Source organism: Pelodiscus sinensis, chromosome 30, assembly GCF_049634645.1.
Source record: "Pelodiscus sinensis isolate JC-2024 chromosome 30, ASM4963464v1, whole genome shotgun sequence".
Lineage (NCBI taxonomy): Eukaryota > Metazoa > Chordata > Testudines > Trionychidae > Pelodiscus > Pelodiscus sinensis.
This window is the reverse complement of record NC_134740.1, coordinates 2,861,249-2,877,841: the sequence shown is the minus strand read 5'-3', so window position 1 is coordinate 2,877,841 and position 16,593 is coordinate 2,861,249. Positions and strand designations below refer to the sequence as shown.

Genomic DNA, 16,593 nt, shown 5'->3' with positions numbered 1-16,593 from the left:
TTTGTTAAAAGGGTCATAATGGTCTCACATTCAAAAAGATGTGTTGATGTTGCCTTGGGGTTTGAAGGCCTGAGTCTGACCAGGCCGTGAGGATGGAGCTGAGGTGATTCCGGTTTAGCACTGTCAATTCTGTCATTGATTTTGATATGCTTTCCCCCTGAAGAATAAATGTACTTGCAGAATCTGTGTGGGAACTTCATTGAGGCAGGGTATTTATACTCTTTGCAGACTTAGAAGAGAAAGCAGAGAGATGCTAGCTTACTTAGGCCTTCTGGGATGCGTAAGACATCACCGGTGGTATCCTGACAGGTCGTCTTCTCCATCAACGATGATAAACTTTCGGCGGCATGTGTGTGCTCCCCATCGACCGTGTTAACCACGCACACTTAGTCAACATCGCAGACTCCGAGAGAGCCCCCAAAGAGCAAACACTCAGGGTATGTCTAGACTACAGAGTTTTGTCGATAGAAGTTTTGTCGACAGATACTGTCGACAAAGCTTCTGTCGACAAAGAGCATCTAGACTGCAGCCAGTTCTGTCGACAAAGCAAGCCGCTTTGTCGACATAAGTGTGGACGCAAAGGACAGTGTAGATGCAATAATGCCTTCTATCAACAGAACTCTGTCAACAAAAGGCGTTATTCCTCGTAGAATGAGGTTTACATACGTCGACAAAACTGCTGAGTTTTGTTGATGTTATGTCGACATAACTCAAAGGCAGTGTGCACGCAGGTATAGTTTTGTCGACAAAAGTCCAGTTTTGTCGACAAAACCCTGTAGACTAGACGCACCCTCAGATAAGGATCGAACGCACCCAGACAGGTGACAAAGGACTGACTCCGTCAACAGTATGGAGTTCACTCTTTGCCCCCTCAGTTGGAGAAAGACGACTGACGGGTTCGCTTTTCCACAGAAATGCAGACAGGTGACACCTCACTCCTGACAGAACAGGTTGCTCCTCTCCTGTTACTTACAGGCCCAGCCAAAAGGTTCACGGGGTCCAAGGCAACATGCTGTGTTTGCAGGGCCGGCCTTACTATGAGGAGAACTGAGGCAGCCACCTCAGGTGTGAGCCATTTTAATAATATCGGTGGGGAGAGGAAGGGAGAAACTACAGAGACGGAATGTAGCGTAACTGGGCAACTCCACACATGGACAAAATGTCTTGCAGTCCACACACTGAACCCCACATGTGCCATGTTCATCTCAAAATGGAGGCTCTCCCCAGGAAGATATTATCCTATGAAAGGTTCTCCTGAGCGCCCCTTTCACTACCTTGTTCCTGAGGCTGTAGACCACCGGGTTTAATAACGGGGTGATTACGGTGTAGCAGAGGGACCAGAATTTGCCGGTAGTGGGCGAACTATTAGATTTGGGCTGGAAGTAGGTGAGACCGGTGGTGCCGAAGAACAAAACCACCATGGTGAGGTGTGAGGTGCAGGTCGAGAAGGTTTTACCCCGGCCTGCAGCTGAGGGCATTTTCAAGATTTCGGTCAGGATGTAGAAATAGGACCAAAGGATCAACGCAAAGGGGATGGCGACAAATAGCACCGTCGAGATAAGGGCTTCGATTTCAATCCCATTGGTGTTTCCGCAGACCAGCTCCAGCACTGGGGGAGCGTCGCAGAAGAAATGGTCAATCTCCATGGGGGGGCAGAAAGGGAGATGGAACAGCCACATGACGTGCGTTAGCGTCACGAGGCTGCTGCTCAGCCAGGCCGCGCCTGCGAGCCGCAGGCAAACGCTCTTCTTCATCACAACGGCATACACCAGGGGGCGGCAGATTGCCACGTACCGGTCATAGGCCATCAGGGCCAGGAGGCAACACTCGGTGCCTCCGAGTGAGAGGAGGAAATACATCTGGGCCGCACAGCTCGAAAAGGAGATGGTTTTCGCCCCTGCCAGGATGTTGGCCAACATTTCCGGGATGATGACCGCAGTGTAGCACAGCTCCAGGAAGGATAAGATCCTGAGAAAGAAATACATGGGGGTGTGAAGGGCAGAGTCGGCACATGTTATAAGAACGATGAGAGCATTCCCCAGCAGAATAGTTATGTATATAACTAAGACCAAGACAAAGAGTAGGCCTGGCAGGTTAGGGAGACCAGAATATCCCAGAAGGATGAATTCAATTGTGGAGGACTGGTTCCTTCCTTTCGTGGTTTCAGGATATTGCACCTCCTAAGGAAATGAAGAGGTATTCAGATACCATGGTGACGTGGATCCTTCTAAAACACATAGATACAGAGCACAGTGACCCTATGAAAGTTATTGGGTGCAGGAATTAAACCTGGGCACTTAAGATAATTAACCTTTTTGGTTTGTACTAAAAAAGAAACCTCTGTTAGCCAATGCCCCATCAACCTCTCAGTGGCCTGGTCGCCAGTAGCGGGCAACACAGATCCCCCCCCCTTAACCCCAGTTTACATTAGGACTTTATTTTGCAACAACCCTCTTTAGGCTGAATTTATAAGCAGAGCATCCACACAACCAAGCCCGATATTTCAAAATAACGGGACACTCGAATACGTTTTTTGAAAGGCAATATGCAAATTTGGTGCTAATTTGCATATCTTCTTCGGGTCACTTTTTGGAAAGCAGGTTTTTCAAAAGTGAAAGTCTGGACGTGGTTTTTTCAGGAAAAAAAAACCCTTTTTTGAAAAAACCACTCTTCCAAAAAAGAGGTTTACGTGGTTTTTTGAAAGGTTTTTTTTTTTTCAAAACAAGCCCACGTTCAGACTAGTTTCACTTTCAAAAAACCCACTTTTGAAAAAGCAATTGGAAGAAGAGATGTAAATTAGTGCCAAATTTGCATACTTCCTTAAAAAAACCCATAGTCTAGACGTAGCGTTATTCTGAAATCTGTGCTCCTGCTTTCCTCTGGGAAAAATGCTAATTTTAAAATAGTTATTTCAAAATATCATTAGTGTGGACGCTCCGGTGCCACTATTTCAGAATAACGACTCCTCAGAGTCATGCGAAGTAATTACACTTCAGTGCTTCCTGGGGTGTTAAGTTGAGATAGCGTGTCCACATTAACAGAGCCTGCCTTGAACTCATTTCGAGGCTTCCCCCATAAAGGGGAGACACGATCGATTTTGTTATTTCCGGAGAGCAGGTCTACTCTGGGGAATTATTAGGTGTGCACTTTATTTCAAATTGATTTAAGTTATTCCGAAATTACACTGCTGTGTTGACATACCCTTAAAGATTAAGTGGAGCCCATTTCATCAGATGCATGACGTTTTTGCCGAAAGAGACTAACTCCTTTGAACAATAATCTCACTTCTACAAACACAATGTCAGAGGTCTAATTTAGCTGTAGCCACTCAACAAAGAGATTTTGGAGTCACTGTATGAGTTTTTGGACCCCTTCATGTGCAGTAGCAATCAACAAAGCAAACAAAATTTGGGGAAACGTTACGAAAGGGATAGATAATAAGACCATAACATCATATTGTTTCTATATAAACCAATGGTACAGCCACATCTTAAATACTGCATGCCGATTTGCTCACGCCATCTCAGGAAAGATATATTGCAATTGGAAAAGGTACAGAGAAGGAGGGGGAATTATTAAGGGCATGGGATAACTATTAATAGGACTGGGAGTTTTCAGCTTGGAAAAAGGGACAACTCGGGGGACACAAGATAGAGGTCAATTAAATCATGACTGTTGTGGAGCTTGTTCTCATAACACAAGATCTTAGGGTCAGGAAATGAAGTTGATAGGCAGGGTTTAAAATAAACACAAGGAAATATTTCTTTACGCCATAACACGTCAACCAATGGGACTCTACCAGAGGATGTTGTGAAGGACAAGATTTTAAGACGACTGAGGGTACGTCTAGACTACCGCGTTTTGTCGACGGAAGTTTTGTCGACAGATACTGTCAACAAAACTTCCGTCGACAAAGAGCGTCCAGACACATTGAGTTCTGTCGACAAAGCAAGCTGCTTTGTCGACAGAACTCCGTAGTCTGGACGCAATGTTACAGGCAATAACACCTTCTGTCGACAGAGTTCTGTCGACAGAAGGTGTTATGCCTCGTAAAATGAGGTATACCAGCGTCGACAAAACCGCTGAGTTCTGTCGACGTTATGTCGACAGAACTCAGCGGCAGTGTAGACGCTGGTATAGTTTTGTCGACAAAAGTCCACTTTTGTCGACAAAACTAGGTAGTCTAGACACACCCTAAAAAACATACTAGAGACGTTCATGAGTCAACAGTGGGACACTTGCAAAAAAAAAAAAAAAAGCCAACATGATTCTGGGAGGCATAAACAGGACTGTTGTGAGCAAGACACAAGAAATCATTCTTCTGCTCTGCTTTGCACTGATTAGTCCTCGGTGGGAGGATTGTGTCCAGTTCTGGGCACCACTTTTCAAGAAAGAGGGAGAGAAATTGGAGAAGGTCCAGAGAAGAGCAACAAAAAAAGATGAAAGATCTAGAGAACATGAGCTAGAAGGGAAGGTTGAAAGAATCGAGCTTGTTTAGTTTAGAAAGAGAAGACAGAGGCTATGTCTAGATTGCAAAGACAAGTCGGGAAAAGAACTGCAATTTGCAAATCCTTTTCCGTCTTTTTTTTTTTTTTTTTTTTTTTTTGGAAGAGGCTTTTCCAAAATTTGTCCCAGCCACACAGGGTGAAATTTCAGAAAAACCTCCTTTTTCAGAACATCCCTTCTTACTCATACAATGAGGACTACAGGGATGCCAAAAGAACATGTCCGCTTTATCGGAAACTGTTCTTTGGATATGTTCCTTGGATGTGACAGCTTTTCTGGGATACTGGAGATATCCTGGAAAAGCTCTGCCGTGCAGACATAGCCTGAGAGGGGACATGATGGCGGTTTTGAAGTATCTAAAAGGGTGTCACAAGGAGGGGAGAAAATTGTTCTCCTTGGCCTTTGAGGATAGGACATCAAAGCAAGGGAGGTTGAGGTTGGATATTAGGAAAAACTTCCTACCAATCAGGGTGGTGAAATACTGGAATAAATTGCCCCGGGGGGTTGTGGAATCTCCATCTCTGGAGATATTTAAGAGCAGGTTGGACAGACACCTGTCAGGGATGGTCTAGATGGTGCTGGGTCCTGCCGTGAGGGCAGGGGACTGGACTTGACCTCTTGAGGTCCCTTCCAGTTCCAGGATTCTATGGAGGACAGGTCCATTAAGGGGTATTCGTCAGGATGGGTGGGGATTCAGGGTTTGCTAGCAGCCCCGAATGGGTGACATGGGATGGATCCATCGTTGATTCCCTGTTCTGTTCACTCCCTCTGAATCACCTGGCATTGTACCAACAGCAGAATTAAAATTTTGCCTTCCTTGAAAGAGACACTTCCCTGCCTTAACCAGGAATCAGAGACATTCCATCGGAATTCGATCTCCCACGCAGGGAGTCTCCAACCTCTGCCATCCGCCTGGCCATGTCTAAGACCAACATTACGTCTTATATGCTCGCACACTCTCATAACAATCAGAGAGAAACACTCACTGAGAAGAGTGGTCCATTGTCCACATTCATTTCTGCAAGAAGCTCTTTGGTTGAGGTGGGTTCGCATGTCTTTGTTTATTTCAAGTCGCAAAGACAGCCGACTTTTATCCTCACTCCGTCTTCTCCCACCTTCCATCCCTTGTCCCAGGGATTTCCCCTCCCACCTCAGGGATCTATTAACATGTTTACGTAGCTGTGACCAAAACCAACGGTGCCCATTACATTGTGATTGCGAAAGACAGGCTACTCTCCAGAGGTGGAAAATGAGATCTCTTAGAACGGATTTTTTTTTGTAGGTTTCTTTCAAAGTTGAACGGGTTGCCACTGGGATATTGGATCCTTCCCAAAGTTCATGGGTCGATTTTCAGAAACTGGATTGCTACCTGAGATCCGCAGACTCTTGAGTGTCCTCAAACGATGTCTAGAGGGCCCATGAAAGATTACTGTAAAAAAAAAAAGTTTCAGGTCCCAGAAAAATGCATACTCCCACTACAGGCCAAAACTGGGTAGAATTGAGCTTACTTGTGGACATGTCTACACTGGGAAACTATTTTGAAATAACTCAAATCAATTTATTAGCTCCGGCTCTGTCTACACTACTAGGATATTTTGAAATAAGTTATTTCAAAAGAATAACTCCCCAAATCGCTATTTCAAAAAATGTTTATTCTTCTTCACAAGTAAGAGTTATTTTGAAATAATCAGCCTATTATTTCAAAATAGTAGGGTGGACAAGGGAGTTCTACATCATGCAATGAGAACCAGCTGCTTTTTAGTTCAAACAGTAGAGGCTCCTATGCAAGGCTCCAGGGATCCCAGGTTCAAATCTACCTTGTGGTGCTCTAGCCATGTGGTGGTTACATGTAAAGGCTGCTTCCTCAGCTAGAGGAAGTATGCAACCCACACACCTAGGCTACATCCAGACTGCACTTTTAGGGTGTGTCTAGACTAGAGGGTTTTGTCGACAAAAGTGGACTTTTGTCGACAAAACTATACCTGCGTCCACACTGCCTTTGAATTATGTCGACATAACATCGACAGAATTCAGCAGTTTTGTCGACATATGTAAACCTCATTCTACGAGGAATAACACCTTTTGTTGACAGAGTTCTGTCGATAGAAGGTATTACTGCATCTACACTGTCCTTTGCGTCCACACTGTAATGTCGACAAAGCGGCTTGCTTTGTCGACAGAACTGGCTGCAGTCTAGATGCTCTTTGTCGACAGAAGCTTTGTCGACAGTATCTGTTGACAAAACTTCTGTCGACAAAACCCTGTAGTCTAGACATACCCTCAAATCTGAAAAAGATATGCAATTTGTGGTAATTAGTCTCTTTTTTGATTTCCTTTCTAAATTTGGCACATCTACATGGCACCAAATTGCGAACGAAAGCGCTCTTTCAAGCCCATCCCTTATTCCTCAGAACGAGGTTTACAGGGATGGCGAAATAGCTCATCTGTTCTTTGGAATTTTTTTTTGAAAAAGAGGACTTGTTCCTTGGACGCGGTGTTTCTTTTTCCCGAAAAAGCAATGCAGTCTGGATATAGCCCTAGTGTTGTTCACTGCCCCATGCAGTGGCGCTTAGACCATTTACAGCAAGAGCTAAGAACAAGAGACCTCTACAGCCAGCTGGCTTTTTAACGCAAACAGTAGAGGTTCCTATACAAAGTTCCAGAGGTCCCAGGTTCAAATCTGCCAGGTGCCGGTTACAGATGCTCACCTTGTTGAATAAGGGGAGTTATTTTGAAATGACTCCCCAGCATAGATCTGCCCTCCTGAAATAACAAAATTGATATAGTATATCCCCACTACGGAGAAGCCTTGAAACTAGTCTGAGATAGGCACTGTTAAGGTGGACACTATTCCTCAATTGAGAGCTTGTGGGTGTGGCCAATTTTTCCAAAATCCCATGAAGTTTGTTTACAGTTACCACTTCCGACTCTCAGTGGTCTGTGCTATTATTTAGCCTGATTTTACCCATAAATATTCATTACCAGCCCAGTAAGCAGGGGAAGTGTTGATAATGCTGCTAGACAATATTGACCTCCCATGATCCGGAAAATTCTCTGGTACAGAACCGGTCAAGTCCCGAGGGTGCTGGACAAGAGAAGTTCGACCTGTCATACTAACAAAAAATTCTGCAAATGATAATATTTCTTCATGTATTTTGTTAAATTTGAAATGTTAAAGAAAAAAATGCATGGAAATACAAAACTCAGCCAATTTTCCAACACTGAATTACACACGGCAAATATCTCGTTGACAGCTGAGATGCTGTCTGAGAGATACTCCAGTAAAGGAAATGTCGTTTGGAGTAAGGTACTTCTCAGAGATTCATCCGTCAGAAAAGAAATTATCTGAATGTATTAAAACAATTTAATGGGTATTTTTCTCAAAGCGTCTTTCACCTCTTTGTTCCGGAAGCTGTAGATGATGGGGTTTAAGAAAGCAATCACCACGGAATAGAAGAGCGAGAACACCATCTCCTCCCCCATGCCGTAGCTGGACTTGGGGCGGGCGTAGGTGATGAGGGCCGTCCCATAGCACAAAGTCACCACAATGAGGTGTGAGGAGCAGGTGGAGAAGGCCCGACGCCGGCCTTCAGCCGTCTTGATTCTCAGGATGGTGGGGATGATAGCGACGTAGGAGAGCAGGCTCATTAACAAAGGCACCATGAGGGCGAAGCCAGCACCCAGAATGAACTGGATCTCTATCCAGTAGGTGTTCCCGCACACCAGCTTCAGCACCGCCTGGATGTCACAGAAGAAGTGGTTGATCGTGTTGGGCCCACAGAAGGGAAGGGTGAAGAGCGAGGATGTGTGCCCCACGGCCACCAGGGTGCCGCAGATCCACGACCCACCCGTCAACTGGAGGCAAACCCTCTTATTCATGATGGCCATGTAGCGCAGCGGGTTGCAGATGGCGCTGTAGCGGTCGTAGGCCATCGACGCAAGCAGGAAGCACTCGGTAACGCCGAAAAACAGAAAGAAAAACATCTGCACGGCGCAACTGGCAAAGGAGATGGTCTTACGGTCAGAGAGGAGGTTGTCCAGCATCTTGGGCAGAGTGACAGAGGTGTAGCAGAGGTCCAAGAAGGACAAGTTCCTGAGGAAGAAATACATGGGGGTGTGAAGGGCCGGGTCGACATATATGACAAGGATGAGGAGAAAGTTGCCCAGCACGGTGAGGATGTAAATGAACAGAAACACCACAAACAGGACGAGATTCATGTCGGGGTAGTTCGAGAAGCCCAGGATGACAAACTCAGTCACGGAGGTCTTATTTCTCATTCTCTCCGTCACCATATTTTCTCTTGAAAATCAAAAAGAAGACTTGTTAGTTTGATATTTTATATCAAGTCAAACTGATTATGATCTATCGATCTCTCTATCTATCCCCATATACCCCTCCCTCTCTCTCTATCCGATACCCTGTATCTATCTATCTATGGAGGGGATTTGTCTGGCACCTTGCTTTGTGTGATTCAAACCTTCAGTGACCCTGGGAGCGTTCATGTATACGAACTTAAGAACGGCCAGACTGGGTCAGACCAAAGGTTCATCTAGCCCAGTGTCCTGTCTTCTGATAGTGGCCAGTGTCAGGTGCCTCACAGGGAATGAATAGAACAGGGAATCATCAAGTGATCCCTCTCTTATCATCTATTGTCAGCCCCTGACAAACAGAGGCTAGGAACACTATTCCTATCCATCCTGGCTAATAGCCATTGATGGACCTAACCTCCAGAAATCTCTCTAGCTCTTTTTTGCACCCTGTTAAAGTCCTAGCCATCACCACATGCTCTGGCAAGGAGTTCCACAGGTTAGCAATGCGCTGAATAAAGAAAAACTTCCCTTGGTTTGTTTTCAACCTGCTGCCTATTCATTTCATTTGGTTGACCCCTCATTCTTATATAGTGGGAATAAGTAAATAACTTTTCCTTATTCACTTTTTCTGCAACAGTCATGATTTTATAGACCTCTATCCTATCCTTCTTTAGTCTCCTCTTTTCTAAGCTGAAAAGTCCAAGTCTTTTTAACCTCTCTTCATATGGGACCCGTTCCAAACCCCTCATCATTTTTGTTGCTCTTTTCTGAACCTTTTCCAATGCCAATACATCTTTTTTGAGATGAGGCAACCACATGTGTAAGCAGTATTTTGGGGGAGTCCATCACAGCCACACACTGAGCAAGATAAAATACACAATTCGAATCATAGCATGCCAGGGTTGGAAGAGACCTCAGGAGTCATTAAGTCCACCTCCACACCCAAAAGAGGACCAACCCCAACTCAATGCCCCTCTGCCATGGATATTGGTCAAACAGGACAGTCTCTACGGAAAAGAATTAATGGACACAAATCTGATATCCAAAAAGGTTACACACAGACACCAGTTGGAGATCACTTTAATCTACCCAGGTACTCGTTAATGTATCTCCGAGTCACCATGTTGTTTTGGGCCAATCATGTAAGCTTTGCAGGTGTGGCTAGCTCAGTGGTTTGAGCATTGGCCTGTTAAATTCATGGTTGTGAGTTCAACCCTTGAGGGAACTGATCGGGGGCGAATCTATCAGAGATTGAACTTTGTCTTGCTGTGAGGGCAGCAGACTCGAGTCGATGACCTCTCAAGGTCCATTCCAGCTGTATGAGGTATATCTCCATGTTTTATATTAAATACCCAGGGAAGGTTGGAACTTAGCTTCATTTTCAAGTTTGAGTCCTGTCACAGAGGTATGAATAGAGCCATTGGCAGGATGGCCCGCTACATGCCACTTCCGAATGACATAAAAAAACAAACAACGGGAACTTCAGAACGACTTGCAACTTATCTATCCGCTTCATGCATGGAGACTCTAGGGGTACGTCTAGACTACAGGTTTCTGTCGACAGAAGTTTTGTTGACAGATACTGTCGACAAAACTTCTGTCGACAAAGAGCGTCTAGACTACATTGAGTTCTGTCAACAAAGCAAGCTGCTTTGTCGACATGGTAGTGTGAACGCAAAGGACAGTTTACATGCAATAACACCTTCTGTCGACAGAAGGCGTTATGCCTCGTAAAATGAGGTTTACCAGCTTCGACAAAACTGCAGAGTTCTATCGACGTTATGTCGACAGAACTCAGCGGTAGTGTGGACGCAGGTATAGTTTTGTCGACAAAAGTCCACTTTTGTCAACAAAACCCTGTAGTCTAGACAAACCCTAGGGGTGTTTCTAGACTACAGGGCTTTGTCGACAAAAGGGGACTTTTGTCGACAAAACTATACCTGCGTCCATACTGCCTTTGAGTTATGTCGACATAACGGCAACAGAACTCAGCAGTTTTGTCGACGTATGTAAACCTCATTCTACGAGGAATAACGCCTTTTGTTGACAGAGTTCTGTCGATAGAAGGCATTATTGCATCTACACTGTCCTTTGCATCCACACTGTTATGTCGACAAAGAGGCTTGCTTTGTTGACAGAACTGGATGTAGTCTAGACGCTCTTTGTAAACAGAAGCATACTGTCGACAAAACTTCTGTCAACAAAACCCTGTAGTCTAGACATACCCTAGTTGACTATTTCTTTCTCTTTTTTTCCTTCTCTCTCCCCTCATCCCTTATTTATTTTGCAACTGCACTTTTAATAACTCCGGTCATCTGAAGAAGTGGGTTGTGCCTACGAAAGCTCATGATGCCATCGACATGTTTTGTTAGTCTTTAAGGTGCTGCTAGACCATTCGTTGGTTTCTTTTTAAAAGTTTTTCCAGTTACATACTAATTCGGCTTCCCCTCTGAAGCTTTCAATCCACTGAGCCAGGACTTGGTCAAGCCGGGACTTCAAAACCTCTAGGGATGGAGATGCCCTCCTGTCCCTAGAGAACCCATCCAAGTGCTTCCTCACCTTCCTTGGGAAATCATTTTCCTCATAGCCAACCTACACCTCACCCAATTGTGGTACTGAGCAAGATTTGCACTTCTTACTCTGGGGAAAAAAGTGTGATGCCTAAGAACAGGAGATACATCTAGAAGAGTGTTTCTCAACCTTTTTTATAAAGTACCCCTTTTTTAAAAAAACATAAGTACCCCCAGTTTCTACAGTTTTCAGACACACAATTTTTTCTACCATTGCAACACATTTGTTTAAACAACTTAATCGTAGCCAGGTGGGCGATGAAATTTTGGGGTATAAAATGTACAAAAATAATAAAGCGCTGTAAAACTTAAAACAAAAATTCAGTTTTCTCCAATTTTCAGTGGTGTAGATGTACCCCCAGATGTCTCTCGAGGACCCCTAACGGTACTCGTACCACCAGTTGAGAAACATGATCTAGACTGCAAGGCTATTTTGGGATCCTGAAATAGCTACCCTATGTCCAAGGGACACGTCTGCTATTTTGAAATAATTTTCAAAATAACAGATGGGCTATTTTGACATCCCCATAAACCTCATTCCACGAGGAATAAGGAGTGTTTTGAAATAATGCTATATTTTGAAATTTGGTGCCGTGTAGCTGCATCAAATTTCAAAATAGCCTATTTCAAAATAAAATTGAAATAAGGTACACAATTTGTGTATCTTTTTTTATAATTTTGTAGAGCAGTCTAGACATATCCAGTCAGGCAGAGGTGACTGGTTGGTTATTTTCAATGTGCTTCTTTCAGGAAAGGGATGTAGGGGCAGAGAAGCAGGAAAAGGAGAGAAAGCAGCGAAGCCATCGTAACGTTTTTCAGACTGCACGCTGCAGAAAAAGAAAGAGAGCACTGGAGAATATTGAAACGGGAGAACTGAAGACAAGGGAGAAGGAAATAAGGGAGAAGAAAGAGAAAGAGGGTGAAAATAACATTCCGACTTCCTGGAGAAGCCAAACCAGAATTCACCTACCCCAGTGATCCCCAAAAATCCACCATTGGGACCATTTTTAATTCGCCCACATAAGACAGAAGATATTGCTGAGTATTTGACTACCTTAGAAGAAGTTCCTGACACCAAGACAGTTCCTACCCTGGCCGCAAAATTAACTGAGAAAGCTCCAAGGCTATGTCTAGACTGCAGGCTTCTTTCGAAAGAGGCTCTTTCGAAAGCATCTTTCGAAAGAGCCTCTTTCAAAAGATCGCGTCTAGACTGCAGGCGGATCTTTCGAAAGAGAAATCTGCTGTTTCAAAAGAGAGCACCCAGCGAGTCTGGATGCTCTCTTTCGAAGACGGCCTCTTTACATTGAAGAACGCCTTCCTTCGAAAGAGGAACTTTCGAAGGAAGGCGTTCTTCCTCGTGAAACGAGGTTTACCGCCATCGAAAGAAAAGCCGCGTTCTTTCGAAATAATTTCGAAAGAACGTGGCTTGAGTCTGGACGCAGGGGAAGTTTTTTCGGGAAAAGGCTACTTTTCCCGAAAAAAACCCTGAGTCTGGACACGGCCCAAGTGTGTACAATGAAATGCCCATTGAGGATGCTTTTGATTAGTGCAAATGGAAGAATGTTGAATTACAAAAGTTTGGGGTTATTCCTGAAATAGATAAGAGTTAAATTTAAGGAATCTTTAGAAGGAAATTGGCAGGAGCAGGTTTGGCCTTACCTGTAAGTGAAATATGCAGCTGCATAGGGGCTCCTGAAAATCTGGGGCACCGCTGGGTTTTAATGTCTTCCCACCCACCTCTTCCTATCCCTGGCCTGTAGATCCACTTCCTCCAGAGAGGATCTAGTTAACTTCAAATTTAAAAGGCTGGCCAGAGCTATTAGCAGAGCCTGTGAAAGAGCCATTCAAGCAGTAATGAAGGCATTGAACAGGCATTTGCCTACCTCAGTTATATACAGGATGAACCTCTCTAGTCCAGCACCCTCAATTCTAGTCCTGAACGAGAGAATTTTCCATCAGTATGACCAGTGCTTTTTACAGCCACAGGTAATGGATTACTGGCACCTTTTCTCTTGCAAAAAAAGCACAATATGACCAACACTTCCATGGCTTACTGGGCTCTGAGAAGACATGTAGGGGTCAATTAAGGTGCGTCTACACAGCAGGGCTTCAGTCAGAGTAAGCTGCACAAATTGAGCTACGTCAACTGCATTGTTTATTTTGAAATAGCTTCTTTCAAAATTAGGACCATCCACTTATTTCGAAATAGAGCATTCTTCTTCTGACTTCCCTTCAGCTACGTCTAGACTGCAGAGTTCAATCGGAAAAATTGCATCGCTTTTTCCAATTTACTTTCGAAAGAGTCTGTTCTGACATTTGGTGCATCTACACAGCACCAAATTTCAGAACAAAAGAGTTCTTTGGACACATGCCTTCTGCCTCATAGAACAAGGTTTACAGGGATAGTGGAAGAGCGTGTCTGCTTTTTCAATTTTTTTTCTGAAAAGTGCACACATTCCTTGAGGCATTGTTTTTCCGTGATACCTCCAGGATCCTGGAAAAGCAATGCAGTCGAGACGTAGCCTTACTCCTCGTACAATGAGGGTTACAGGAGTTGGAGTCAGAAATCCTCCAGATTGAAAGTATTTTGACATAAATCAACTGCCTGCCGTGTAGATACGGACTGTTACTTTGAAATAATACTAGTTATTCACCTCAAAAAAGATATTTTGGCCTTGGAAAGGGTTCAGAAAAGGGCAACTAAAATGATTAGGGGTTTGGAACGGGTCCCATATGAGGAGAGGCTAAAGAGACTGGGACTTTTCAGTTTAGAAAAGAGGAGACTGAGGGGGGATATGATAGAGGTCTATAAAATCATGAGTGGTGTGGAGAGGGCTGATAAAGAAAAGTTATTTATTAGTTCCCATAATAGAAGAACTAGAGGACACCAAATGAAATTAATGGGTAGCAGGTTTAAAACTAACAAAAGGAAGTTCTTCTTCACACAGTGTGTTGTCAACCTGTGGAACTCCTTGCCAGAGGAGGCTGTGAAGGCTAGGACTATAATAGAGTTTAAAGAGAAGCTAGATAATTTCATGGAGGTTAGGTCCATAAAAGGCTATTAGCCAGGGGATAAAATGGTGTCCTTGGCCTCTGTTTGTCAGAGGCTGGAGAGGGATGGCAGGAGACAAATCGCTTGATCGTTGTCTTCGGTCCACCCTCTCTGGGGCACCTGGTGCTGGCCACTGTTGGCAGACAGGATACTGGGCTAGATGGACCTTTGGTCTGACCCAGTACGGCCGTTCTTATGTTCTTAAAATAATGTTGCCCTGTAAATGTACCCCTAGAGCTAAGAACAGAACAGAACACGGTCAGCCAGGACTGGTGGCTGTAAATAAACATCATCAGACCACGGGGAAATATGAAAAAGGACATAAAGCCAACTAATATCATGCCGGACCGCGGATCTTGTCAGACCAGAAAGTGCTGGATTAGAAAAGTTCAACCTGTATTGTAAGTTTCTGAATGTACCGTGTTAGTCAACAAGAACTTACTTTTAATGCAAATTTTAAACTATTTCATTAGCATGTTGCTGACGATGATAAAATCACATCTCAAAAAAATTATCACTACTCCCGTCCTGTGGTTGCCATTGGGCTACTGTTCTCTTAAAAGTCTGCCTTAATAAGGAATTAATATAACTGAATGCAGTTTCTATTCATTCTATTTAATTTTATGTAACTATACGGGGCTTTCTGTTCAATGAAATAGTCTCGATTTCTCGGGCTCCTTCACGAGGCCCAACTAGATGGAAATTAATATTTTGCCAGTGTCGCAAACCTCTTGGTTCATCTACAATGATTTAGGGTACGTATCTCTTCTCTCTTAAAAGAACATAAGTCACAAATAAACACCGATACTATAAACAATGAGGAGTTTTGTAGCACTGTAAAGGCAAATAGATTGGACTAACAAAAATGATGAAAGGTCTAGAGAACATGAGTTAGGAGGGAAGGCTGAAAGAATTGGGCTTGTTTAGTTTGGAAAAGAGAAGACTGAGAGGGGACATGATAGCAGCTTTCAAGTATCTAATACGTGTTACAAAGAGAAGGGAGAGAAATTGTTCTCCTGGCCTCTGAGGATAGGACAAGAAGCAATGGGCTTAAATTGCAGCAAGGGAGTTTTAGGCTGGATATTAGGATGTTTTTTCCTAATTGTCAAGGTGGTGAAACACTGGAATAAATTTCTGAGGGAGGCTGTGGAATCTCCATCACTGGAGATATTTAACAGCAGGTTAGAGAGACATCTATTAGGGATGATCTAGACAGTGCCTGGTCCTGCCATGAGGGCAGGGAACTGGATTTGATGGCCTCTCAAGGTCCCTTCCAGTTCTAGCGTTCTATGATTGTATGATTTATTGGAGCATGACCTTTTGTGGGTCCTTCGTCATATGCATGGCATGAAAAACTTATGTCCAAGTAAATCTGTTAGTCTTTAAGGTGCCATAGCACTCCTCGTTTTTTTTGCCGATACTGACTTACATGGCCACCTCTCTGAGACTGAGACCATCATTTTCCCAGCATAACTCATGGAGATCAGTGCAGTTATGCCCATGAAAAATAGGAGTAAAACTTTGCCATTTCTCTTCTATCCACTGGTATCATTTTGATTAGAATAGAAAAGAAAGGAAAAGTAAACAGAATGCTATCTCAGAATCGGTACATTGCTTTGTAAAATGTATTGATTGCACCCAATTGGCATTTTCCGATGGAAAATTAGTGCACTGGAATGTTTTGAAATGGTTCAAAAATTCGCAGCACTAGAGTTCCTCCTGGTGTTCCACTGAAGGGTGTCTGAAGTTGGGGTTTGAGACGAAAATGGACCCCATTTCAGTTCAAGACACTGGAGGGATTTCACGAAACTCATCAAGATGCATCTCATTTAGAAGACCCCAACGGAAATAAACGTAAGTCTTGGCAAATCAAGAAAGGTCTCACCTGCTCCGTAGCCCACGTTCATCTCCGTTCAATGATGGCCAAAGAATTCAGTCACTCATGGTACAGGAATATTTAACAGCTTCTTTAGAATCACAAAGGGCCTGGTTTTTTTCTTTCTCTCCCAGGACCCATTATATGAAGACGTAACATAATTATTACGGGAATATTCTTTCTCCTCTTGAAATCAGCGGCAAACATCTAATGATCTCAATAGTGTAGCATGTTGGCATTGAATGTTTTGCATCTATGGGACAAATAACCAGCTAGCC

The 16,593-nt window shown here is 43.8% G+C and overlaps 2 protein-coding genes across 2 annotated transcripts; both read right to left on the bottom strand.

Annotated features, from left to right (window-relative positions):
* Window positions 1-1,205: 1,205 nt before the first annotated feature.
* LOC102456481 (olfactory receptor 10A4-like) lies at window positions 1,206-5,522 on the bottom strand. Its single transcript, XM_075911903.1, has 2 exons — window positions 5,493-5,522; window positions 1,206-2,180 (listed from the first exon to the last, which is right to left on the bottom strand). Exons 1-2 carry the CDS (start codon window positions 5,520-5,522, stop codon window positions 1,206-1,208), a joined length of 1,005 nt encoding a protein of 334 aa, XP_075768018.1.
* A 2,338-nt stretch (window positions 5,523-7,860) lies between these two features.
* Window positions 7,861-8,799, bottom strand: LOC102455489 (olfactory receptor 10C1-like). Its single transcript, XM_006128279.3, has one exon. It carries the CDS (start codon window positions 8,797-8,799, stop codon window positions 7,861-7,863), a length of 939 nt encoding a protein of 312 aa, XP_006128341.2.
* Between the last annotated feature and the right edge of the window lie 7,794 nt (window positions 8,800-16,593).